This window comes from Quercus robur, chromosome 2 (genome assembly GCF_932294415.1).
Source record: "Quercus robur chromosome 2, dhQueRobu3.1, whole genome shotgun sequence".
NCBI lineage: Eukaryota > Viridiplantae > Streptophyta > Magnoliopsida > Fagales > Fagaceae > Quercus > Quercus robur.
This window is the reverse complement of record NC_065535.1, coordinates 85,835,955-85,863,294: the sequence shown is the minus strand read 5'-3', so window position 1 is coordinate 85,863,294 and position 27,340 is coordinate 85,835,955. Positions and strand designations below refer to the sequence as shown.

At 35.3% G+C, this 27,340-nt stretch overlaps 2 protein-coding genes across 2 annotated transcripts; both read right to left on the bottom strand.

Annotated features, from left to right (window-relative positions):
* Nucleotides 1-1,471: 1,471 nt before the first annotated feature.
* Nucleotides 1,472-2,222, bottom strand: LOC126715524 (uncharacterized). The gene has a single exon (XM_050416163.1). The coding sequence runs from the start codon at nucleotides 2,052-2,054 to the stop codon at nucleotides 1,599-1,601; it is 456 nt and encodes a 151-aa protein (XP_050272120.1). The 5' UTR covers nucleotides 2,055-2,222; the 3' UTR covers nucleotides 1,472-1,598.
* A 15,955-nt stretch (nucleotides 2,223-18,177) lies between these two features.
* On the bottom strand, nucleotides 18,178-18,890 carry LOC126707411 (uncharacterized). The gene has a single exon (XM_050407030.1). It carries the CDS (start codon nucleotides 18,841-18,843, stop codon nucleotides 18,481-18,483), a length of 363 nt encoding a protein of 120 aa, XP_050262987.1. The 5' UTR covers nucleotides 18,844-18,890; the 3' UTR covers nucleotides 18,178-18,480.
* Between the last annotated feature and the right edge of the window lie 8,450 nt (nucleotides 18,891-27,340).

The following is a 27,340-nucleotide window of genomic DNA, read 5'->3' as shown; positions in this document are numbered from 1 at the left end:
TAGTGTTATATACTCAGTCGGCAAAGGAGAATTCCTCTGCCAATTAGAAATTTGGAATTCGGTCAAGCTTGACCGATTTGGGCTGGGAAAATTCAAGCCACACGGTCCATATCAACATCAAATCAGAACAATGTAGAAACCCTCTTCAATCCTCGAACACATTACGTTACACAAGAACACGCTATCCACCAAACTTGACTCAAACTCACAGAAAGTCCAAATTATTTCATCCATTGAACAACCTTCCTTCTTTTTCTACAATCTATCATTATTATAAATTTTACCATAATAGTATTGATGGTGCAGTCACGCCTAACTCTAAAATTTCCCCACCTGAGAAAGTCTACTCACAAAACAAATTTGTCAAAGAAATTTGACATTTTGGCAGATTACTAATGGTGTTGGTAGGTAAAAATGCTAATGTGGTAAATTATTAGCGATCAGAGGCGGCTTAATATATTTGGGGGCTTAAGGTGAAATCTGAAATTGAGGTTTTTTATATATTTAAATATAAATTTTAAAAAATAAAATATTATTTAAATTATATATCTTGTTTTAGGGGCAAATATATTACTAATTAACATAAACCACGTAGAAATATTTTTTAGAAAGTCTATAAATACAAAAAAAATTTTGATAAAATTATTTACACTTGTTGATGTGATAGATTGATAGTGGTAAATAAAACAGTGATATTAGTGGTGGACCTATGTGAGAACTAGTAAAAGATTGCCAACTTAACTATTATAAAAAATGTTGTGAATTTTGTGTGTATTGCTTTATTTTTTATTTTTTGAGAACTGCTACATTTTCAATATTTTGCAGAACAAATCTTAGATATTAAGTTGTTACTGGTTTTAATTTGAACCCATGACTGAAATTATTTTTTTGCCATCACTTATTGCCTGTAACAACTTATTATTTAAGATTTGTTGTAAAAATGTTGTAAAAAATATTGTGGACATAACATTTCTCTCTTTCTTTTTCTTGTTTTTCATTTGATAAAAATATATTATTTTATTTGTTGGCTAATATTTGGGCTTAATTAATTAAAGAAATAATCATATTAGTTAAAATTTGGGAGCCTTTTTTTCTACTTAGGGCCTTAAGAGACTATATCAATTGCTTATATGGTAGAACCGGCACTATTAGTGATAAATAAAAATGATACAAGTGGTGTACTCAAATGGTACCATCTCAATTTTTGTGTGTATACAATTTTTTGTATGCATTACTCTTCCCCACCCAACTATTGAGTTATAAAAAACTGATTAGTGCAGCTGTGCAGGCACGTCTATTCCCCAATGGGTATAAACTTTTTCTTTTCCCTTTTCAACAAGTGCGGCATAATTACATCTTCAACAAGGAACTGTCTCTAGTTTTTAGCAAATTTGTAGATATGTAGTATGAGATTTTACGGAATAGAAAGATGGCAATATCAAACACACAAAATTTCTCTACGTAGACTGAATTCCAATAAAAGAGAGACTCATGAATGATTATTATGAAAGAACATTATATTCTATACATGGAAAAAAGTAAGTACAAAGAGATGTGAATCATAAAAAAATAAAAATAAAAATCTCCACGCAAAATCATCACTTTCCGGATCCAGTTCGTGGCTGTTCATGATCATGAATTGGAGCAGCAAATTTGGACGTAAAATCAAGAACCAAGGCATCATCCTCACTATCAAGACCTCGATCAAAATTAAGAGCATAACTCTCTGGATCATACTGAAACCTGTTCTTCTCTTTCTTGTTCTTGTTAATACCAAATCTGCTGAACTTTCTCAAGAAAGTCTTCCACTTGGGCCCGGCCAATACCTCTGCAACCTGCTTAACCTTGTTCAGATGATTCTTCCACCATGTCTCTCTGTGTTCTCCATTTTGCTGCAAAAGATATTTGCTTTCATTGTCGTTGCTTCGCCTCTGTCTGAACCCAAAAAGCCGAAAACAGCCACACCCAGATGCGGAACAGGTTTCTTCATCATAGTTATACATATCTTCTCCTTCTTCATTCTCCTTTAATGGTTTTTCATGAAGGGCAGCCATGTGTGTGTATGAGAGAGAGATCTTTTTGATGATGAAAGTAGGAACTGAAGATTCCTTTTTATTGTGGAGAAATTGGAAGTATAGAAGGAATAGGAAAGGAAATATCAAAGAAATAAGGGTTTTACTTGTACGCGTTTTTCATACAAACACGTTTTCTGTGTTTGGATGCTGCTAATGATTCTTTGACAAGACCATCGCTTGGTTTATATGCAAAAATTAAACAAATTAAGAAATATAAAAACGTTTTACTCAAAAAAATAGAAATATAAAAACGTGGAATTTTTTTTTGTTGTTGAAAATACTAAGGATTTTATCACACACGGGGAAAAAATACAAATTATTTGTACCATTTTTTGTGTTCCACTAATCACAACTTATCCTGTATTTTTTTTTTAACTTTCCTAATAAAATAGCTAAAATTTAAAATGAAAAAAAATAAACACATGTAAAGTTGTGATTGGTGGAACATAAAGTGAAATACAAAATGAGATAAAGAGGATTTGTATTCCCGGTAGAGGGGAGAAAGTTTTTGAGAATACTAAGTATAAAAACATGGAATTGATTTTAAAAAATTAGTGATTAATCACATTGTCACTGCAATTTAAACATTAGGCACAAATCAATATATATATATATATATATATATTTGGAAAGAATGCACCTTTGTATATATATATATATAAATATATATATATATATGAGTTGGGTTCAAGTTACACCTGGTGTAACTCTAAACAATGTTACACTACCCAATAACTTTTTTTTTTTGGAGAAACACACCACCCAATAACTTGTTATTAAATTAATATTTTGAAGATCCAACCGTTGAATTACATGTTCTATATATTCTTAACATGCATGCCAATTTTCATATCAATTAGATGCTATTTACCATTTGATCTATAAATTCATATTTTATGTATTATTTTAAACTACAAAAATTTAAATTTTAACAATTGATTGATGACATAACTATTAATCTTTGATCACCTCGAAATTTTGTAAGTATGAAGAATATATAAAGATAATGTAATCTAACGGTAGATTTATTAAAATTGCATCCAATTAAAAAATATTGAGTGGTGTAATATTGCTTAGAGTTACACCTGGTGTAACATTGCTTAGAGTTATACCATTCAATATTTTTTAATTGGATCCGAATATTGACAAATCTACCGTTAGATTACATTATCTTCATATATTCTCCATGTTTGCAAAATTTCGAGATAATAAAAAATTAATAGTCATGTCATCAATCAATTTTTTAAATTCAAGTTTTTGTAATTTAAAATAATGCATAAAAGATGAGCTTATGGATCAAATGGTAAATAACATCCAATTGACATGAAAACTGACATGATTATTAAGAACATATAGAACATGTAATTCAACAATGAGATTTTTGAAATATGAATTTTATAACAAGTTATTGGGTGGTGTAACATTGCTTTGAGTTATACTAGATGTAACTTGAACCCAACCTTATATATATATATATATATATATATATATATAAAGGTGCATTCTTTCCAAAGAGAATTGGAATATTCTCAAGTACCATATCAAAGATAAGAACAAATTGAATATTAGCTTTTTGTTTTATTTGGTTCAATGTTTCAATACTTTTTTTTCCCTTATATATATATATATATATAAAAGGTTGAGTTCAAGTTACACCTAGTGTAACTCTAAGCAATTTTACACCACCTAATAATTTGTTATTCAATTCATATTTTTAAAATCCAACCGTTGAATTACATATTCTATATGTTCTTAACATGCACGCTAATTTTCATGCCAATCGGATGTAATTTACCATTCAATCCATAAATCATCTTTTATGTATTATTTTAAACTACAAAAATTTAAATTTAAATAATTAACTGATGACATGGCTATTGATCTTTGATTATCTTTAAATTTTGTAAGTATGAAGAATATACGAAGATAATGTAATCCAGCGGTGGATTTATCAAAATTCACATCTAATTAACAAATATTGAGCAGTGTAACATTACTTAAAATTACATCAAGTGTACCTTGAACCTAACCCATATATATATGTATATATATATATATATATATATGGGTAGGCAACCAAGGCCAAGGCAGCCCCCCATGGGCATGCTGCCAAGGCCAAGGCATGCAACAGGTAAGGCCAAGGTAGTCCCCATGGGTAGGTAGCCATGGATATGCTTCCAAGGCCAAGGCGTGCAGTAGCCAAGGTGTATATGTATATATATATATATATATATATATATAAGCAAAGATCTCATATAGGAAAACATGAGGTTTTGCTAAGTGACACATTCTTTCCAAAAAGAGATGGAATATTCTCAAGTGCCATATCAAAGATAAGAACAAATTATATATTGACTTTTTTGTTTTATTTGGTTCAATATTTCAAAACTTTTTAAATTAAAAAATGAGTATTATTTGTTTCTTTTGGTACAATGTTTCAATACTTTTCTTCCCTCATACATAAACACAAAACTCTTAGCATTTCAATTTATAATTTTCAATTCTTGCACTTCTACTCCTTTATATATATATATATATATATCTCTGCACGTAGCCATTATGTCATCATATGTCAAATATACACAGACAAAAAATAATATCATTTATCTTCAATCTTTCGATGAAGCCTACCTAACTATATCACTGCTGTCCCGTTTAATCTTAACCCATATGAGTTGGCTACAACCAGGGAAGTGGGCTTTCATTTTATATATATTAAGTGACAAGGCAATTACAATTTTGATGTTAAGGTTGGATGTTGTGGACTTATGGATTTTGTAAAGGTTGTAATTGATTGTGAGTGTTTGAGATGTGTATTTTGCTTTAGAAATAAGGAGAAAGTGAGAAACACATTCTATATCAAATTTTATTCTATAATATTCCTCCAAAGTTTTTTTTTTCCCCTCATTCCTTGAACTGAATAATTATAATGGTTTTGTGTGTACAATTTATAATTGTTACTTCTTATGATGAATCCATTACTAACAAAGTTTTATAACAATTATACTTGTGGGGCCCAATAATTTATGGGCCCGACCCGCTTGCTTATGGGGAGTCCACAGGCCCGAGCTGAAGAAGGCCATGGCCCAAGCTTAAAGATAAGAAGCTCAAAATGGCCCGGGGATACAGCCGAGGACAGCTTGGTCCTCGGCAGACCCAAAGTCTCATTGATGAAAGTGGCATACGGGCAAACTCTAAAGATCAGAAAATATCTCAGGGAAGTTGTCCTTAATACCCTTCATTGATAAGACTCTGCACCTAACAGAACCTAATTTTTAGGCTTTATTAACCATCCCCAACAATTCTGGGATTAGATTGACGGGACAAGTATCAGTCCTGGAAAAGTTGACCCTACACGTGGACGAGGGACAGCAAACGTAGGCTAGTATAAAAGGAAAGGTAAACTAATTAGAAGGGGATCCCATCTCACTTCCTGGAAAAAACTCCAGGGACGAGAATGACCGGACAATACATGTACACCACCACGAGAAACCCACCGCCGGGTAACCGGAGAAAGACATTAGTGCTCCTCGGACATGATCCGAGGAGTCCAATCCCCCAAGTTACAAAGTTGTAGGGCTTGGATATCCAGGCTGAAGCCTTTTCTTATCCGAGTTTCCCTAAAGTCCGGTTTGGACCAACGCCCAGTGATCAAACGCTAGCCTTTCAAGCCCACACTCTACAAATCTTATTGTCAGGGATCCTTCACGCGCGAGCCCAACGTCATTGTTGGGCCGTTTGAGAATCGTGTCCCTACAATTGGCGCCGTCTGTGGGAAGGCTTGCGCGTTGGCACGGGTGGCGCATGAGTCAGCTCTCTAGCAAGCAGAGATTCGCGAGTTTTTCCCATCTCCGGCGACGAGCAGTTGTTGCTCTGACATAAGCTTCTGCTAGGGGCTACGCCTTGCACTGCTAACGGCGTGGGCAGCTCTAGGGGCTTCCGGCCTCAAGCCAACTCTCCCCTCCCTGGCCTAAGGGTTAACCTTCGAAAAATAAATAAGTATAGAGAAAAAATTACTTAAAAAAAAGAAATCTTACAAGTTTTGGACAGAACCAAGGCCTTGTATGGTCCTCGGACCCAAGCCTATGGGGAAACCAAGTACAAAAAAGAAATCTTACAAGTTTTGGACAGAACCAAGGCCTTGTATGGTCCTCGGACCCAAGCCTATGGGGAAACCAAGTACAAAAAAAAAATCTTACAAGTTTTGGACAGAACCAAGGCCTTGTATGGTCCTCGGACCCAAGCCTATGGGGAAACCAAGTACAAAAAAGAAATCTTACAAGCCTATGGACAGAACCAAGGCCTTGTATGGTCCTCGGACCCAAGCCTATGGGGAAACCAAGTACGAAAAAGAAATCTTACAAGTTTTGGACAGAACCAAGGCCTTGTATGGTCCTCGGACCCAAGCCTATGGGGAAACCAAGTACAAAAAAAAAGAAATCTTGCAAGTTTTGGACAGAACCAAGGCCTTGGATGGTCCTCGGACCCAAGCCTATGGGGAAACCAAGTACAAAAAAGACATCTTACAAGTTTTGGACAGAACCTAGGCCCTGCATGGTCCTTGGACTCAAGCCTATGGGGAAACCAAGTACGTAAAAGAAAAACCATAAGTTTTGGACAGAACCTAGGACTTGCATGGTCCTCGGACTCAAGCCTATGGGGAAACCAAGTACACAAAAACCCAATCGAAGTTCCCTACTTCCCAGTCGACTGCTCGCATGGATTATTTAGAGATTATCAGTCTTAGACGGTATTCACGCGCTTATCACAGAATATTCAACTGTTACCCCGGTTAGTTTCCTAAGTTTAATTTACTATGAATTATCAATATAATGCCTGGTAGTATTGGAAAATTAGAGTTAGTTAGATTATGTTTCAAGGTATCTTGCTCTAAATATTCTTGAAGAAACACACCCATGGAGCACACCCATTCACAAAGTAGTGTTGCCAAAAGATCAGTACTCAAAACATGTAAATAGATTTCTATTTTTACTAAAACAAAGAAATAGTACAGCGTACAATGAAAAGCTGGAATCAGCTTATGTCAGAGCTCACTACGCAACTGAATAGGAAGATACAAGAAAAAGTATATAAAACAAAGCCGAGGAGGTGGCATAGAAAAGAGGTTGGCTACTGCTTCAAGACCTCATTCTTCCTCAGTGCTTTTACATGCCCATAACTCAGGCAGCAAAAGAACCCAGCCTGGGGCCCGCAACCTCGAAGCTCTAGAGTGCAGAGAGAACCCAACTTGAGCCTGACACCGCTGAAGGAAAGGTGCAGGGAGCCGGAAGTTGAGGGGCTTTCTCTAAATATTTGCCTGCCACAAGGCAGAGACACTGATGGCGAAGAATCTTTCTTCTGACACGCCAAGATTCTGGCATGAACAGAACCTGCTTCGGATTTTGACTAAAAGGGGGAGAAACACCATTTCCCCTCGGTCGAAATGGAGTATTCCCCTGAACTTATGCTTCCTGCGCCCATACCTTACTATTTTGAGTCTCACGAGGACACGGCGCTTCTGTGGCGGAGAGAGTTCTTCCTTCCCAACCTTCGCCTCAAACATGTTATGTTAAGGGAGGACAGCACTGAATATAGGAGTTGTGATTTGGGAGGAAACTGAAGGAGCTGTGTGTATATAAAGCAACTCTCTCTCCCTCCTATTTATTTGAAAAGACAAGGTGGTGGCAGTCAACTCACGCAGCGTCCCAAGGAACGCTACCGACAAAATGGCTCTGACCCAACTTCCAACGTCAACTGCAACCACAAGATTAAAGGAGCCTCGTAAAGGCGCACCTCGAACACTGGGACATCAGAAAGTACCGCGTGGCCAAAGATTGCATAAATACCTCTTAATTCGTGGGCCTAGTGAATTCGCGGCCCAGGCCCGTTCTGCATAAGGGCCCAGGGACTATGGCCCACGCCGAGGAATAGCCGCTGCCGAGGGCAACCTCCTGCTCGGCGCCTCGTGATATACCTGAAGAAATGGAGAAATTGAACTCGAAAGGTTTTGGACAGAACCAAGGCATTGCATGGTCCTCGGACTCAAGCCTATGGGGAAACCAAGTACTCTACAAAGTTTTGGACAGAACCAAGGCATTGCATGGTCCTCGGACTCAAGCCTATGGGGAAACCAAGTACTCTACAAAGTTTTGGACAGAACCAAGGCATTGCATGGTCCTCGGACTCAAGCCTATGGGGAAACCAAGTACTCTACAAAGTTTTGGACAGAACCAAGGCATTGCATGGTCCTCGGACTCAAGCCTATGAGGAAACCAAGTACTCTACAAAGTTTTGGACAGAACCAAGGCATTGCATGGTCCTCGGACTCAAGCCTATGGGGAAACCAAGTACTCTACAAAGTTTTGGACAGAACCAAGGCATTGCATGGTCCTTGGACTCAAGCTTATGGGGAAACCAAGTACTGAAAAAAGTTTTGGACAGAACCTGGGCCTTGCATGGCTCTCGGACTCAGGCCTATAGGAACGCCAACTACTCAGACGGGAAAGTCCTTGACCCGAATACTGTAAAATGTTAAGGCCAGTATGTTAAGATGGCAAAATGACCCCTTATTCAATAGCCTAAGGAAACTGTTCGTTTTGCGAATGACATGTCCTCGGATAGTTACTTCTTACACCGTATCGAATACTCAGTCCTCATTTTGGCTAATTTTGAGGTAAGTGTCGTCCCTCCCTGGTCGGCATTGCTATGTCAAGTAATTCTGTTAAAGTTATGGTGACATCTTTTTATTAGCAAAGTATTTTGGCCTTAGTTGTCACTAATTCAAATGCTATACTATTGTGCCGAGCAGTGCTTGCAAATTTATTAAAACATATAGACAGAACATGCGAAGTAGAATAACAATAACTTTTATTAATATGAAAAATTATTACAACGTACAAAGAAGGGCTTAAACAAGCCTATACAAAAAATGAATTGCTAAAAGCAACAATAGCATCTGCAATACAGAACAGTAAATAGTCAGGTGTCTTTTAAACTCGCCTTCAAAGTCTCTCCAATCTCTGCCTCAGCACTGCTCATATCAGGAGAAGAACCTTCTTTAGAAAAAGATGAAGGAGAAGGAAGAAGAATTGGAACACATGGAAGAAGATGGAGGACATGAGCAGAAGATGGAGGAGATGAATGAAGAAGATGGAGGACATGAGTAGGAAGGAGGAGAAGAAGAGAGAAGAGATGAAAAGAAAGAGAAAGGAGCAAAAGAGGGAAAAGGAAAAGCACCAGGATGGATCTGGTGGTGAAGAGAAGAAGAAAGAGAGGCAAAGGGGGGCGCTAGTGAACGAAGAGAGGAAGAAGCAGGGGCACTTAGACCCTGCCCCAATCCTGACTCCTAACACGCTGGCGCCATGTTAGATATGCTCGTGAAAGAGCGGGTGGTACTGATGATGTGCTTCCTCGGCTCAGTCACGCCGAAAGTGTGACGTGACGAGCTCCTACTTCGGATTTTGGCTAAAAGGACGGCGGGACAAATCTTGAGTCTCCGCCATCTTTGCCTTGATCGAGCCATTTTGAGCTTCGCTAGAACATAGTGTTTCTGGGAAGGGAATGGTTCCTTCATTGCTTAATACTACGGTGAGTGTATTTCAGGCTGAGATGTAACCGAAGAGCAAGAATAAACTCCGGAAGGAATCTAAGGGTTTCAAATTTTGTGGGGATTAAAGGGATTCATCTGTGGGAGAAACAACTCTTGTTTCTTCTCTTTATATAGGGGACGAAGAGGAGATTACTTAATGTGTGCAGATCTCCAAGGAGATCTGCAAACATCAATACACCCGTTTCATTCCCCCATGCTATCAAAAACCGTTGAATCTGGGAGGTCTCGTAAAAGGAAGATATTAAAGGCATGCTTCGGATAACCAAACGGCATAAACGCATCACGCATAAATTGAGGGAAACGTCTTGTAGACCGGCGCATTCCCTAGGGAGGTGAAGAATCGCCAACGTCATTCAAGGGCTGAATTGAATGAGCCACAATAAAGGCTCGGTATTACCAAAACCCACCTTTCCAACTAAGATGTTGGACAGCAGGGTTTTGAGGGGCTATTGTAGGGCCCAATAATTTATGGGCCCGGCCCGCTCGCTTATGGGGAGTCCACAGGCCCGAGCTGAAGAAGGCCATGGCCCAAGCTTAAAGATAAGAAGCTCAAAATGGCCCGGGGATACAGCCGAGGACAGCTTGGTCCTCGGCAGACCCAAAGTCTCATTGATGAAAGTGGCATACGGGCAAACTCTAAAGATCAGAAAATATCTCAGGGAAGTTGTCCTTAATACCCTTCATTGATAAGACTCTGCACCTAACAGAACCTGATTTTTAGGCTTTATTAACCATCCCCAACAATTCTGGGATTAGATTGACGGGACAAGTATCAGTCCTGGAAAAGTTGACCCTACACGTGGACGAGGGACAGCAAACGTAGGCTAGTATAAAAGGAAAGGTAAACTAATTAGAAGGGGATCCCATCTCACTTCCTGGAAAAAACTCCAGGGACGAGAATGACCGGACAATACATGTACACTACCACGAGAAACCCACCGCCGGGTAACCGGAGAAAGACATTAGTGCTCCTCGGACATGATCCGAGGAGTCCAATCCCCCAAGTTACAAAGTTGTAGGGCTTGGATATCCAGGCTGAAGCCTTTTCTTATCCGAGTTTCCCTAAAGTTCGGTTTGGACCAACGCCCAGTGATCAAACGCTAGCCTTTCAAGCCCACACTCTACAAATCTTATTGTAAGGGATCCTTCACGCGCGAGCCCAACGTCATTATTGGGCCGTTTGAGAATCGTGTCCCTACAATACTATTATATATGCACAATATTTTCCAAAACTATCTTATATAAAACATTACAACATTATCCATGTATCTCACGAGCAACTTACTTGTTAAATACAACAGCTAATTATTTTTTCCTTCCATTGGCCCACTTAACTGTTATGACAGATTGTTAGTGGTAGATAAAAAAAGTGATGTTAATGATAAACCAAAATGAGAACTAATAAAAACTTACTATTTCAACTACTATAAAAAATGTTGCCAAATTTTTTCAGAGAATTACTCATCTGCTGTTTGTTGATGATTCCTTGTTTTTCTTCAAAAATGATTGTAAATCTTTAGCAAACCTAAAGGGTATTTTGGATTGGCATTGTAACTTATCTGGTCAGTGCATTAACTATGAGAAGTCCGATTTGTTTTGCTCTCCAAACATGTCTAATGAAGAGCAAGAATGCCTGGCTAGAATGATTAATGTGAACTTGGTGCAAAATCCTAGCAAATACCTAGGCCAGAATTTTAAGCTAAGGGGCAATAGAGTGGCTGATTTTCAGTTTCTAGTGGATAAGCTTCAATCTAAGTTACAAGGGTGGAAAGAAAATCTTCTTTCTCAAGCTGGAAGGACCACACTTATAGCTTCTGTTCTTCAAACCCTTAATTTATATACTTTTTCTTTTTTCAAAGTTCCTGAAACAATCTGCAAAAAGATGGACTCCATAGTCAATGATTTTTGGTGGGGTCATGATCTTGGGGTTAGGAAGTTGCAGTTGCTTCATTGGAACAAAATCTGCTATCCTAAGTCTTGGGGAGGGTTAGGTCTTAAAAAATTCATTCTTATGAACCAAGCTATGTTGGCTAAGCAATATTGGAGAATAAGTCAAAATCCAACTTCCTTGGTTGCAAGGACTTTCAAGGCTAAGTATTTTTCTAGGGGGTCCATCCAGGATTGTTCTCCTAAACCACACTAGTTATGGGTTTGGAGGAATATAATCAAGTTTGACAATCCCAAGCTTAGGGAAGGGAGATGGTGGGTTGGCAAAGGAAACAATATCCCTCTTAGAGATCAAGATTGGTTTAGGGGTCAACCTCATAATCTTAATCATCCCAGTCTGACTTCTAGTACAGTTGCAGACCTTATAAATCAACAATCTCATAAGTGGAAAGCTGATTTAGTAAGGGATGTTTATCCTTTTCCTCTCTGTAAGGAGATTTTACAAATTCCCCTGCCTAGGATTAGTTCTGCTGGTGATAAGTTGTTATGGAAGCACTCAAGCAGTGGAGAGTTTGAAGTTAAAACAACATATAGAATTCTGCTTGAGGACTATTTGACACTTTCCAATGAACATCACAGTCAATCCCATGCTAATAACAGAGTTTGGAAGCTAATATGGAAGATGAAAACACCACAAAAAATATGTATATTTTTGTTTGGAAGCTCTTACAGGAGGGTCTTCCCACCAGAAAACTTTTAAGAAATAGGGGAATCATTGATAATGGTCTTTGCCCCTTTTGCAACTGTGAAGAAGAATCCACTACCCATCTGTTCCTTCTTTGCCCTTTTGCCAGAGCTTGTTGGCATGGATCACCATTAGCTGTTCACATTTCTGATCTTATTGGTATCTCTGTGCAGCAATGGTTAAGGGAGTTAATTGTGTCTCATAACTTAAATGATGAGATCTTTATGGAGTATATGTAGAACATATTCATCACTTTGTGGACCATTTGGTACCATAGGAATAGGGTGGTTCATGAGGAAATACAACCAAATCCCTTGGAAGTTTTCCTCACAGCTCAAAGTTTGTATTGTAGGTAGAAGGAAGCCTACTCCATCAACTATAGTTCAAACAGCAGATGCATCAGATCAGGAGTTGAACACAACATAGCTGCAGGACATTGGCAGCTGCTAATCAAGGTAGTAGGGGTTAGAAGTATAATAGAAGTGTTTGGGCTTATGAAGCTAAGGATCTACATGGAGTTATCAAATTGTATGGTGTAGCTAGCAGCAATGCAAATTCAACAAATGGGGCTATATAGGAGGCTTTGATGGAAGCAGTCATCACAGCCAAAAACTACAGATTTCATAGGATTCTGCTTTTGACCAACAACAAGAATCTGGTCCAACTTTTACACAGGTTTAAGAATCTAGCTTGGCATGAGAGATCCTTGATTGCTAATATGGAAATTTTGTATCAAAGTAGACTTGTTTGTAATCTGTTAGTTGCCCCCAAATGTGTTCTTGATTTTGTTTATGTTGTTGCAAAAATGACAATCCGAATGCCATTACATCATAGTTGGGTTGATCCAAGTCTTTTGTAATATTGATAAACTCTGTATCTTCCTTATAGGCATCAATAAACTCTACTTTTCAAGTGTTTTTTTTAATAATATTTTTTCGGTCTTTTTCTCCATAATCCTCTCTTTCTCCTTATGGCTTAACCAGCCTTTCTCTCTTTACAACTTTCTTTTCCTGAAAAATTTTCAATAAAATTTAGTCTTTTAAAGCTTTTGTGGGGGACATAGACCAATCTTCAAAAAGCCAAATCAAAGTAATAATTTGCCAAATAGATTTCTCAATGGCCATAAGAAGGAATCCTAGAGAGAAAATGCAAGAGAGAGTGAGAAACAACTGTTGGGGTTGTGCATTTTAATGTTGTTTGTTGATTATTATAATCGGATAAATAATTAGAAGTCAAAAATGAAACTTTGTTTTTTTGACTTGTTACTTTATTTAAGTTTGACTCTTAAACATTAACCCAACTTATTAATATAAACATACCAAATCAAATAAAGCAGAAAAGAATACAAGATAGTGATTTGATTACAAATGGGATGGAACTAGGTGGGGACCAAGGGGGCTCGGGCCCCCAGTCTTAGGAAGGGGGTGGGGGGGGGGGGGAATATATATATATATATATATATATATTACAATTTTATATTTGAACTCCTTATTTCAAAAAATTTAGGTCCTTATCTTACAATATTACATTGATTTTATTGCAATAGTATTTGGCAACCTCAAAATACACTCACTTCAATCTGTTTATTATTGTGCAAAAATACATTTGTGCTACTACAACTATGTAAATTTACACAATTACTTTAGGACAAATGTATTTTTGCAAATTTACACAATTACTATAGTACAAATATATTTTTGTACAATGACACATAGACTGATGTGAGTGTATTTTGAGATTAATTGAAAAAATTTACAAAATTATTGTAGTTATGCAAATGAATGTTCTAGAAATTATTTGAATTGAGGGCAATGATTTTTGGTTGACTAAGAGAGTAATAATTTGCGATAATAATAACAAATCAATAAGAAAATAGTACAATGATGAAATGTAGTATAAAATAAATAATCTAATGTGAGCTATTTTGAAAAGTAAGTATATAAATAAAATAAAATTAAAGTAGACTATTAAGTTATTATGCTAAAATAGACACAAAATTTTGAATGAACTTATGCAAATGCTCTAATGTAGTAAGAAACAATGGTGTTTCATTTCTTTGTCTTTGTTAGTAAATGATTGCGTTATAATGTATTATGAAACAATGATTTTGTGTATTTGTCTTCATTGATAGTTTATCTATACTACTATTTAAAGGATTTTTTCCTGTTTGGGATTCTCAATTTAGGTATCCAAAATACTCTCAAATTCATCCGTTTCTAAGGCTTAAATCATAGGGTTAGACATATAAAATTAGTAATTTAAAAACTCCTAATTTTTAGCTAAATTAAAAAAAAAAAAAAAAAAAGTTTTTTCTCCCACTTCCACATTTCTCTCTCACATTAATTGTCAAGTACTAATACAACTTTTTCTTTCAAAAAAAAAAAAAACTTTTTTTTTACAAACATACCATTTTTTTATCAATAACTTGTTTTTTTCCCACCTACGTGTAAACCCAAAAAATAAAAAATCTCATCGCACACGTGAAGCACATATGATAAAGGCTAGTTAATATTAAATAGATGCTTATTTGAAATTTCATAATTTTTATTTTACTTATACTCTGCCCTCCTAACTCGAAATCCTAAGTCTGTCACTTACAAAGTTGAAAATCAAATAAAAACTTCTTTGCAAATGTTTGGCTTGTCTTCCTGCCGCAGCAATTTCCTACCGCAGCTATCTCAGAACCTTTAGAATTTTTATCCTTATTAAATGATCTCTTCCAATAACTCCAAGAAATCTCCCCCGAAGAATTGACTGCAGTGAAACTTACTAGATTTGGACTGTGGTTTCAATCTCCAAATACTCACATTGGGATTGAAAGATGAGTGGACTAAATACTGGGTATTACTATCAAGCACTTGGTATGGGTTCTTTAATGATCTTTGTTTTACCATGGGGATGCAAAATAAGGCATGAGATTAGAAACAAAATCCAGAGAGAGAAAGGTTAGGATGCTTAAAAAAAATGCTCTCTTGGCTGTGTGAGAAAAATCTATTGGTTGAATGCTTTACTTGTTTGTAGTTTGCACTTAACATTCGGCTGGGCGCTTAATCAAGAATGCTCTCTCCACTTTTCAAAATACGGCTCAGGAGTAACAGAGCCAAACTCTCTTATTGCTGCACGAAAAATGGTGGAGCAAAGCTTATAACACATTAACACAAAATCCCACTCTGCCAAAAAAAGGCTTAACACCATGCTCTTTTTGTGAATGATCGAGCTTATACAAATGTGACTAGGAAGACTCAAAAAACCCAATCTTGCCTCTTTAAAGCATCAGAAAAACAAAGCACTAACCAAGAACGGAGCCAAAAATTTGAGTTAGGGGAATGACTTTACTATTGGCTGTCTGTGTGGTTATAAAACTAATTAGGCCAATACACAGAGGGAAAGAAAATAAGAAAGAAGAGACACAAGCCCAGCCCATGAGGCCTGGCTCAAAGCCACACACAGCCCCACGTGAAAGGCTGTGTTAACACATGAGAAGCAAAGAAGTGAGTTCAACAAAAATCCAACGGTAAAATGTATGGCAGAGTTGCAGAAATTTCCATGTTGAGAGCCGAAGCAATTCAAAGAGAACTCAGCCAAAGCTTGTATTTGAAACAAGCATCAAGTTCAAAGCGGTCGATCGGTCAATTCTTCTCTCACAAGGTGAACCAATTAAGCTCACTAAAGGCAAAAGGGAAGCAAGTAGCCATCAAGCCATGGGAAGAAAATCAGGAGCAGTGGATTGGAGGGCAAAAAGGAGTGATTCTACATTAGTTTGGATTCATCAAAAGTAAGAGCATCAGCATCAACCGTTGCAAAAGTATATGTCATTTTAACACGTCAAAAAGCCTACTTTATTATTTTAGTATGTTATTAAAATAACACCAAACATCACATGTTCTATTATTCAATTCAATACATTAAAATAATATATACAACACATTAAAATAATATATACAACACATTAAAATAATATTTACTTAAAACTCATCCCAATTCAAAACAATAAAAATTTTACAAATTGTGAACAATAAGATAGAGGAGAGAAGGTATGATAAAAAATAATAATTTACTATTTGTGATTGTGATTAGTACCATTCCAAATTTAGAACAGTATTGTTCACCAATGCAAAAGGTTTTAAAATTTAAAACATGTGATATTTTTTTCGTGTTTGATGTGCTAAATATCAAATATTTGGCATTTAGCACACCTAATACTAGTGCTTAAGGCCAAGGGAGCTTGGAACTCTTGCAAGACTAATGGATCCATGTTGATGTCATGTGTAATTAAAGGAACTCGTAAAGAAAAGGAATACCTGCTATGTAACAAAACAACACTTTCCTATCTCTTCAAATTTGGAGTTTTTTTTTTAAAGAAATTTTATTTTATTTTAAATATGAGTTGACCGTTGAAGTTGCAAGTAAATTTTGTTGCGTTTGACATGGCATTGAAAGAATAAAGACGCGTTGGCAGATTCTCATCAAGATTGCAGGGATAAAGAGGAAAAAGGCAAATAGGTGTGCTTATGCATGTGAAGCCAGAAATTTGCAGGGAAACATTATCTTCACATGTGCTGTCAGTTGTGCTGCTAAAACTGCCTCGGGTGCAACTCATCAGGAAGCATTGATGGAAGCAATTACAAAGGCCAGGAACATTGGTTATCAGCGGATTTTGATTTTATGTAACAGCAGAAGATTAGTCCAGGTCACTAATCTAGAAAGAGCTCCTCACTGGCAGAAACAGACTATGGTTTCAGACCTCCTGTCCTTGCTACAGAGTGGACTTTCATGTAGGCTGATTTTTGTATCTAACTTGGTCCTTGGTCAAGTGTGCTATATAGCTGATCAGGCCACTAGGATGCCAAACCATCACTTTTGGTCTCCTATGCTTCATGATAGGGGTGTTCGCGGTGCAATGCAGTGCGGTGTGATTTTGGGTTATTTTTAGTATTGTATTTACGGTGCGATTTAACTAAAACCATAATTGCACCGCATCTTGTTTTTATAGTTACATGTGCGGTGTGATGCGGTTTTTTGCGGTTTAGAGTTTAGCCAAAACTATAACCGCACCATACCTCATTTTTGCGGTCACATGTGCGATACTATGTATAAGATGTGGTTTGAAATCGGTATATTTTTCAAATTTTGGATTTTTCCTACTTAGCCCAAAACTAATTTTTTCCTTTTTTTGGGCCTAGTTTTAAATTATTGAGCTAGTTTTTTTTTTTTTTTTTTTTTGGGTTGGTTTTTCTAGTCAACATTTGCTAGGGTTATTAATTTTTTTTTTTTTTTTGAAAACTAGGGTTATTAAACTATTAATAATATATTTAATATTAAAAATAAATAAATATATTAATATATAGAGAGGGTGCGGTGCAATTTGTGTGGTTTTCTTATTATAAAACTGCAAACCGCACTGCAACATGCGTTGTAGTGTGGTGCGGTGCGGTGCACTATTACTTGCGGTATGATGCAGTTATGCTATTTTGCGGGCAGTTTTGATGTGGTTTGTGCGGTTTGGTGAACACCCCTACTTCGTGATGCTATTCAATGGTATAAAAAAAAGAAGGATAAAGACAAACACATAGTGTAAAAAATAGGAACTATTTATGAAATTTATCCATAAATCTTTTAATCAAAATATATTTATAGATATCAAAAATATAATTTCAAAGTTTTCTATCATAATCGTTTAGTATTTGTTTAGATATTTTTACGGTTAAATGAAGTTGTATTAATTGTATTGTTTTATCTATTAAATTTTATAATTACTAATAAAATGTTTGACTCTAAAAAGGAAAAAAAAAAAAAAATAATTAATCAAGGTCTCACTTCAAATCGTCGCATACAATTAATACATTAAACTAACCCAAATAGAAATATCATTATAAACAAGGAATTGTATCAGATATAAATCTCAATGCCGTAAAATCAACAACCAAAGCATCTTCCTCACTATCAAAACCACTGATACAAATCCGCTGACCTTTTTCTCACAAAAGTCCTCCACTTGCGCCGGCCAGCCGAAACTTCTGTAAACTGATTCAGTATATTCAGCCACCATGTCTCTCTGTGTTCTATTTTTGGGGCAAAAGAATGTGCTTTCATTGTTGTAATGAACAAGGAACCATCCCAGATACCCAGAAAGAATTCGTATAATTTTCCATACAAAATCTATCTCACTGTCCTGACTCGGTTCTCCGCTGTTCTTCATGATCACGCATAGGAGCAGCAAACCTCGACGTAAAACTAATAACCGAAGCGTCTTCGTCGTTATCAAAACGGTCATCAAAATTAAGCGCGTAACTCCGCGGATCATACTGAAACCTGTTCTTCTCTTTCTTGTTCTTGTTAATACCGAATCGGCTGAACTTTTTCATAAAAGTATTCCACTTCAGCCCGGCCAATACTCCTGTAACCTGCATACTGTGTTCTGCTTTTTGCTGTAAAAGATGTTTGCTTTCATTGTCGTTGCTTTGCTTCTGTCTGAAGTCAAAAAGCCGAAAACAGCTACACCCTGACCCAGAAGCGGAATCGGCCATGTTTGTGTATGTTTGTTTGAGATAGATCGCGAGAGAGTCTATCTTTTCAAGTAAGAAACTATCTTTTAGAGACTAGGGGTTGAAGTCTCTTTAGTATTCTATCACGGGTGGGTCACTTCGGCCATTTAGGCAAAGGGCTAAGGGCCTAAATGGAAAAGTTGGCCCACTAAAATAAAATATAATAATAAAAAAAGAGTAAATTTAATTAAAGTCAAAAATTGTAATGAATAAAAATTATTTTTAAAAATTTTCAATCTCACTAAAATTTTAATCTTTCTTTCTCTCTCTATTAAAATTAAAATTAGAACTAATAGTTTTTTTTTTCAAAAAATTTATTATTCAATACCTGGAGATTCTGTAAGTACGTGATGTAAAATTCATATTTTACTCCTCCAATCTCAATATGTTATATTATTTATCATAGATTTAAAAATAAGCACAATCACACCCAATTAATTCTAAAAACCCATATATAAATCTAACCAAATTGGAAATTTATTAAAATGTTATTAGGTGTGGTAAGATGTATTGAATTTTAAATAAAATGTTGATTTACATCTCATCCTTACCAAATTCAAACTCTTATAATAATATTGATTATTTAGATTTATTTTTAGAATTAAAATTTTAAATATGTAAATAAATGAAAATAGTCTAATTAACATATAAGTTATGAAAAAGACTAGATTTTTTTAATGCAATTAGGGAGAAATATTAACTAACAATATCTTGCTCTTACTAATTAATGCTTATAAATTATAACTAACAACACATCATACAGTTGCATTTGCAGAAAAAAGTTATTTAAAATTAAAGCTAATAAAATCATATTTAAGATAGAATATGTCACAAAGAAGATTAAGTGAATTGGTGATATTACCAGTTGAAAATAAAATCTTAGCAGAAGTTGAACACAAAAACATAAGTAGTAGTAATCTTGCATCTCAAAAGGCAAGAAAATTAGATTTTTAAATGAAAAAATTATCAAAATATAAATGTTATTCAATTAAAATTTAGAATAAGAGAACTCCTCACTATAAATTGAGGTATTTGATAGAAACGACGCTATTGAAAATTTACAAGTTTTTTTTTAAAAAAAAAAAATTATATTTAAAATATTATGTGTATATGAAAAATCCTCATAAAAATGTGGACATATTTCGCATGAAAAGCATTTAACATGTTTTATGATTTTGGCATGATCTTCATGGTATATTACAAAAAACATAAAGCAAAATACCCTCAAAACCTCTGAAAATGACCAAAATAACCCTAAACTAAGCCAAAATACACTCAATTTTTTTAGATTTTGGGGGTATTTTGGTTGTTTTCAAGTTGTTTTGCTCATTCTAGAGGATTTTAGGGCATTTTGCTCATTTTAACAATGTTGAGGTGTATATTTTAATCATTTTAGATGTTTGGGACATTTTGGTCATTGAAATAATAATAAAAAAAGACTTCCAACTTTATCTTTGCAATCTCATCTATTAGTTTAAAATTATCTTAATTTTAGTTGTTTTGGCAAGTAGGTTTATTTGCAGTATTTTAGTTTTTTGCTTGATTTAGTTTTATACTTTATTATTTTTTATGGATTTAATTCAATTACGCATTTAGTTTCTATTAATTATTTAGTCATTTGCGAATTACATTCAATTATGTTTGCAATATCACACCTTGATTTAAGTACTTAATTAAGATAATATTTAGAGAAAAAAAAATCTAAGCATAAGACCCCTATCTAATTAAACTTGTAAAAATAACAAATTAATGATTAATCGTGACAATTTGAAAATAAGAAATATACCAATTGTGGGGGCCCAAGGACCGAAGAAAGGATTGTTGGGTAGTAGTGTTGGCATTGGGGCATCACACACCGAGGAGGGAGTTCACCCAAGAAGGGGAGATGAAGAGGCAAAAGGCTTTTAGGAACTTCAGGTGGGAAGGATTGGTTGAAATAAGAGAATCATGAGGAGTAGGGGAAGGTTCCAGAGAGAAGTAGCTTGTTGCCTCCGCATTAAATGGTGGGTAACAGCTTTATCAGCCACATTGATGAGGAAGTGACCTGAACAGTGTAATTCACAGTTAAGCAAACTCCATCTACTACCTTCTTCAGATGCTTAAAGGGACAAGTGTCACAAAGAGAAATGGGGGAGGTAAAGATGGAAGGTCATGATGCAAAGGAAGGGAGGGTATATAAGAAAAAGATGGTTTTCATAGAAAAAGATCCAGACACAAGTATCAAGGGAGAAGAAAAAGAAACAAGAAGAACATTGAGAGAAGAGAGTAAACAGTGCAACCTTCTGTATAACATTGGCCTCCTCAGGCAGGCTTGTGGGGAGACATTTGCTCATCTATTCTATAACATTAGTCTTTTCTTCTTTATTTTTATCCTCAGGCAGAGCCCTCTCTTGTTGATTGTTTCCCTCTCTTACAAATTTTATTGATTTGGGCCAAGATTAAACTGTACAACTCACTGCTCTAAGTGGGCTTGGGCCAGGCCAGTTTATTTGGTCCATACACCAATCAAGTTAAGCACTAAAGAATATGGCATGGTGATTTTGCTACAAAATGGAAAACCAAAGGAAAACTTCTCTGCAAACATATTGCTTGCCTTCCTATTGCAATAATCCCAAAACCTTTGGATTTATTATGTAGTGATTCCTCCATGAAATCTTTATTCACATATAGCTTGAGCCTCTAGCACTAAAAATAGATCCTGAAGGTTTGAATGTAGTGAAACTCATTGGATATGGATTCTTGGTTTCAATATCTCAAATATTCATTTTTGGGATTAAAAGGTGAGTAGGCTAAAAGTCTAAAACAATGGGTATTTCTATCAAGCCTTTAAAAGTGAGATTATCCATGGAAGGAGATTCTCAGGTGGTAATCATGATCAAAGCCTTCAAAAGTGAAGATAAGTCATTTGCCTCCTTTACTCACTTATTACTTCTGTTTAGTCCACTATAAATGCCCTCAATAATATTTCTTTTTCTCATATACATAAATTAGACAACTATATAGCTCATAGCCAACCTAGTTAAACATCCAAAAAATGTTAGAAGTATATCAGTATGTATGAAAGATATTCCTTCACACCTTCATGATGTTCTTATTGCCGATCATGACTAATAAGTTTTTTTAATGAAAGTTTGAGGTTTTTCTTCTCAAAATAAATGAAAAATCCTAACAATATTGAATCCTTAATTAAAAAAAAAATATATATATATATATATATATATTTATAAGATTGAACCCGTAATTCTTGAACGCCTTACTCGAGCATGCTGACTATCAAACTTGTCGTCTCAGACTCTTCAAAATTATTTAATCCATTAAACAACTATAATTTTTTTAAACTATATTATATATATTATGACAGTACTTATTGGTGCAAGCGTGCCAAACTTATAATTCAATTAATCCCCCAATCCAACTATGATTTATCAAAAACTGATTAATAATGCAAGCACGTCTATTGCCAATGGGGCAAAACTCTTTTTCTTTTCTTTTCTCCTTACAAAAGTGGTGCATAAACATTTTTATTAATGACAAATTATAAATTTTATTATTATTATTATAAAACCGAAGCCTCCTACTTTTTGCTAAGCTCCACAAATTTTCACATCAGCATTATTTTATTTTTAAAAAAATTTTGATTTTTTTTCTCTCTCACTCTAGTCTTCCTTCACACAATCACTCCTCTCTTCATGCTGCCCCTATCTATTTCTCTCTTTTGTTTTCTCACGGCTCAAACGCAGAGCCTTCTTTATGGAAAAAAAAAAAAAAAAACCATGGAATGGCAATGTTGAGATGTGGCTTGAGAGTCCTGAAGATGTGAAAGTCATACAAATACAAAAACTACCATGGAATACGTATGGATTTTTTTATCAAAAAAAAAATTATGCTCCACAAACCCTAAACATAAAATCGTTGTAGCAACTTCTTATCTCTCAAAACCGGATGGTCAAGTTGGAGTCATTCTGTTGTGGTAAGCTAGTAGCTTTTTCTATTTAGGAGTCCTTATTTTTCAATTTGCATGAAAAGTTGTATTTCTAGTATAAAGTTGTATTTCTGGTATTTGTTTGATTTCCACCATATTCGACTTTTACTTTGCAAGAGTGGAGGTTAATTAATTTTTTGTGGTTCATGTTTGAATAAAAGAGGAGTGGGCGGGGTTAGTTTTGTTGTTTCTTTTCCTCTCCTCCAATTCTCATCTTTAATATAATTGTTTTATTTATTTGCTAGATTATAGAGTGAATATATATGCATGAGAAATTTGGTTTGTTTTCCTATGATCTCACCAAATTCATGGAAAAGAAACTATGGACTGTAACAATAGTTTGTGATAGGTATGTGTTGAGGTACAAATTTTGGGTCCTAATCTCATTAGCCCAATCACTAAAATACCCATACAAGCCCATAAACTATTTTGGACCCACACAAATATTTCCTACATACTTCCCACATATTATCCAACTTGGGCTCCCACAAATATTTCCCATATAAGCCCCATAAATTACCTTGGACCCTCTCACAAATATTACCCATTATATCCCACATATTATCCAACTTGGGTTTTTACGCAAATACTTATCATACCATTACCAAAATTGGGCCACAAAATTATACTATCTCCACAAAAAGGCCCAAACTCATTTACCTTGTGGGCAAAACCCAAAAATCCTAACAAAACTCTCTTACAAAGCCCGTTGTTACACGACACCCTAAAGCCCATTGCTACACGGCACCTCTAAAAGCCCGTTGCTACACAGCGCCCTAAAGTCCGTTGCTACACGGCACCCTAAAGCCCATTACTACACGGTACCTCTAAAAGCCCATTGCTACATGACACTCTTATTAAGTCTGTTGCTATACGGCAATATTTTTACAAAATCTCAAAAAGCCCAAATAATATTTTGGCACCTATTTATAAAGCCCAAATAATATTTTGACACCTATTTATAAAAGCCCAAATACTATTTTGACATCTATTTATAAAAGCCTAATATTATTTTGGCAACTACTTACAAAAGCCCAACTATTTACAAAAACCCAATATTATTTTGGCATCTTTTATATAAATATAAATATATATATATATATAAAATTAAATAAATAAATAAAATAAAAAAAATAAATAAATAACCCAAAACTATTGGGCAAACAACTATTCTATTAAAGCCCAAATACCATTTGGCAAAAACAATTACGTTATACTCAAAGCCCAAAACTATTCCTTGACAAAAACATATTTTCATGTACTAAAGTTCCTAACTTATGGGAAGCATAAACTACTTATGATACATTACTCATCTTTTAGAACTACTTCTTCTACAAAAATCATGGAACTATACTTATTTTTCCATAAAAAACTCTAGCTATGAAAGCTCATGTATATTACCCATGGCAAAACTATTCATTTTGTAAGGATGAACAAGCCCAAATAAGCCCAACAACAAGGCCCAACCGGGATAGCCTAGCCCATGTGCTAATCCCAGCAACCAAGGATCACTTGAGCAACTAAAATGGTTAGACTAACCACTAGTCAAGTTTTAGCACAGCTAAGCTGACAGCTGGGGCCCATTACCATCATTTTTAGCTTGTCAAATCAGAGCAAAAGAGGACACATGTCTAGTTGAGTTTACACCCTTCTTTGGCAAGCTGATTTTCATGATTACTGATGTGACATAAAACTGTGCTGACAAGACACAAAGTTGTGGAGTTACAGCCAGCCATTCTCTCTCTCTTCTCCAACACAATCAATCAAGGAATTATGGGGTAGCCATGAACAGCCATGGAAGCTTCTGGAATAGCTTGAAAATAGCTAATTATTATGCCAAAAACGTGTACTTTCTGGTTCATGAACTAAGCACATGAACCTAAATGGAAAAACTTAGGAAAATGTGGTTTGGAGGGCACCAAAAGGATCTCTAGCAGAGTTCCCAGTAGAGGGCTTCAAAATTGACACCTGACTTGGGGTGACATAATCTGCCCTAGGAAGCTCTAATTCTAGCAGCAAACAATCAAGATCATTAGCCTAATACATGCTCTAATCTCATTGGCTGAAGACAATCAGCATCTAATACTAAGTCAAAACTCCAGCTGCTATTACCCAAAACAACAAGAACATTCTAAAGCTGAACTTACCACTCTTGGCCAAATCCTAGGAATAATTTTCCAAGGATTTTCTGAAGATTGAGACTAATTTGGCAAAGATTCTTTGCTGATTACCCCCTCAAACCTAATTATAAATAAAGCTCTCCACCAACACTTCAACACACACCTATAGAGAAGAACTCTCTCATAAACTTCTCTATTTTCCTCTCTCCCTAATTTTCTTAAAGCTCTTAACGAGGTTCTAAGCCTCTAAATTCTTAGTTTCAAACTTAGAAACTAAGAGGCTGTTTGGATTGAGTTTTTTGATAACTCAATTCTCTATTTCCATAACTCATAACTCAAAAATGGTGAGACCCATAGTAAAAAGGTTGTTTGGCCAAACGATAACTCTGTTTCCATAACTCTGTTTCCATCACTCAATTCTCTGATTTTTGAGTTATGAGTTATGGAAACTGAAAACAACAAAAGGCTGTTTTCAGTTTCCATAACTCATAACTCAATGGCATTTCTGTAAATAAACACACATGAGGGACCCACAGCCGCAACTTTTGACCACCTTTTGACTTTTTTTTTTTTTTTTTTTTTTTTTTTTTTTTTTTTTTTTTTTTTTTTTTCTGGGTTGGCGTTGGCTGTTTGTTTTTTTCTTTTCCTGGGTTGGCCGTTCAGTTTTTTGTTTTTTGTTTTTGTTTTGTTTTTTTTTTTTTTTTTTTTTTTTTTTTTTTTTTGGGGTTGGCGTTGTTCTTTTTTTTTTTCTTTTTCTTTTTCTTTTCCTAGGTTGGCGTTGTTTTTTTTTTTTCTTTTTTTTCTTTTTTTTTTTCTGGGTTGGCGTTGTTCTTTTTTCTTTTTTTTTTTTCTTTTTCTTTTTCTTTTCCTGGGTTGGCTATTCGGTTTGGTTTATATATATATATATATATATTAGCTTCGGTGAGTTTGGGTGCTAAAAAAAAAAAAAAAAAACTGTACTGGCTAACAGGTGTGGGACCCATGAATAGTGTGAAAAAATTGAGTGATGAAAATAAAAGTGATGTTGCCAAATGAGTGTGAAAAAATGAGTGATGAGTGATGAGTTATGAGTGATGAGTGATGAGTGATGAGTGATGGAAATTGAGTGACGGAAATTGAGTGATGAAAAATCCTTACCCAAACAGGCCCTAAGTTCTTCAGCCCCTAGCTCACAAATACCTTTCACACCTCTACTTATAAGCTCTTATCCATACCCAGCAGAAAGTCTCAGTAGCTCTACTAAATACTCTCTCTCTCATTACTCATACTACCCAAAATGACCCTTATTACTCACTACATATACTATACCCATGAGCATACCCTGGCATCATAATGATCTTGCTGCACTAGCTGGAATCTCTCTCTCTCCCTTCATCTCGCACCAAGCTTTCTCCATTACTTCTTATAATGAAATCCATAGTGTTTGTTTATTCATTTACTATTGAAGGTTATAATGTAATTGTTACTATAGAGTTTTCCCCTCATGTTCTTGTATTAGAGGACTTCTTCTCACTGGAAACTATGGATGATGATTTTGGAGATGTAAATACTCTCCTTAATTTGTGAAATAATTAACGGCTGGAGGTTTATTCTGTTCTATCTCATTTTACTGTTGGAATATTTACCACTTGAATACTTTATTGCGGGGCTATTTCTTTGTTGCAATATGCTTTTCTGATGTGTCTGTTGAAGGAAATGTTGTTGGGCCATCCCATAATCCTTGTTAGTCCCAACCTAGGCCCAAGGCATAAAACAAGGCGAATTCTCCAAATCTTCACCGATAGCCCTTAGGCCGTGCTTCAAGCCCATTGTCGAGTTTTGGTTTAGGCCCCCAACCCAACACAAATCTCATTTGTTGGAAGGAAGACTTTTCCGCCCCCGACAGCATGTAATAGTGATTATTAGCATTTGGATGCATTACAGTTTCTTATAGCATTATTCTTGAGAAATCAAAAGTTATAAATTACACCTTTATCCAAAGCTTTTTTATGCTCTTGACATCATACTTTTAAGAATTGTAAGTTTTGATTTATAACTATTAGATTTTTCCAATGAGAATCTTCACTTGGAAATATTGAATTGCATACTTTAAGTTTGAAGTTACAAAATTAGGTAAGGTTGACAGATAAATTTAAAAGAAAAGATAAAAATCAAATTATAGATAAATGCATAGTAGGTATCAGAATTTTTTATGGCTTAGATTAACTAGATTGGCTTTTTTTGGGGACGGTGTTTTGAAATTCTTTTATGTATTATTATAGAAGATTGACTTTTTAATGAGAAAGTATATTACTTTGGTTTGTGATAAATGAGTTTCCATAACTTAAGGGTAGTTTTTGGTTTTCTTTTTATGTTATAATATGTTCATGAACTTTGA

Coding starts and splice junctions, on each gene's coding strand:
- LOC126715524 (XM_050416163.1), bottom strand. CDS start 2,054: ATGGCTGCCCTTCATGAAAAACCATTAAAGGAGAATGAAGAAGGAGAA.
- LOC126707411 (XM_050407030.1), bottom strand. CDS start 18,843: ATGGCCGATTCCGCTTCTGGGTCAGGGTGTAGCTGTTTTCGGCTTTTT.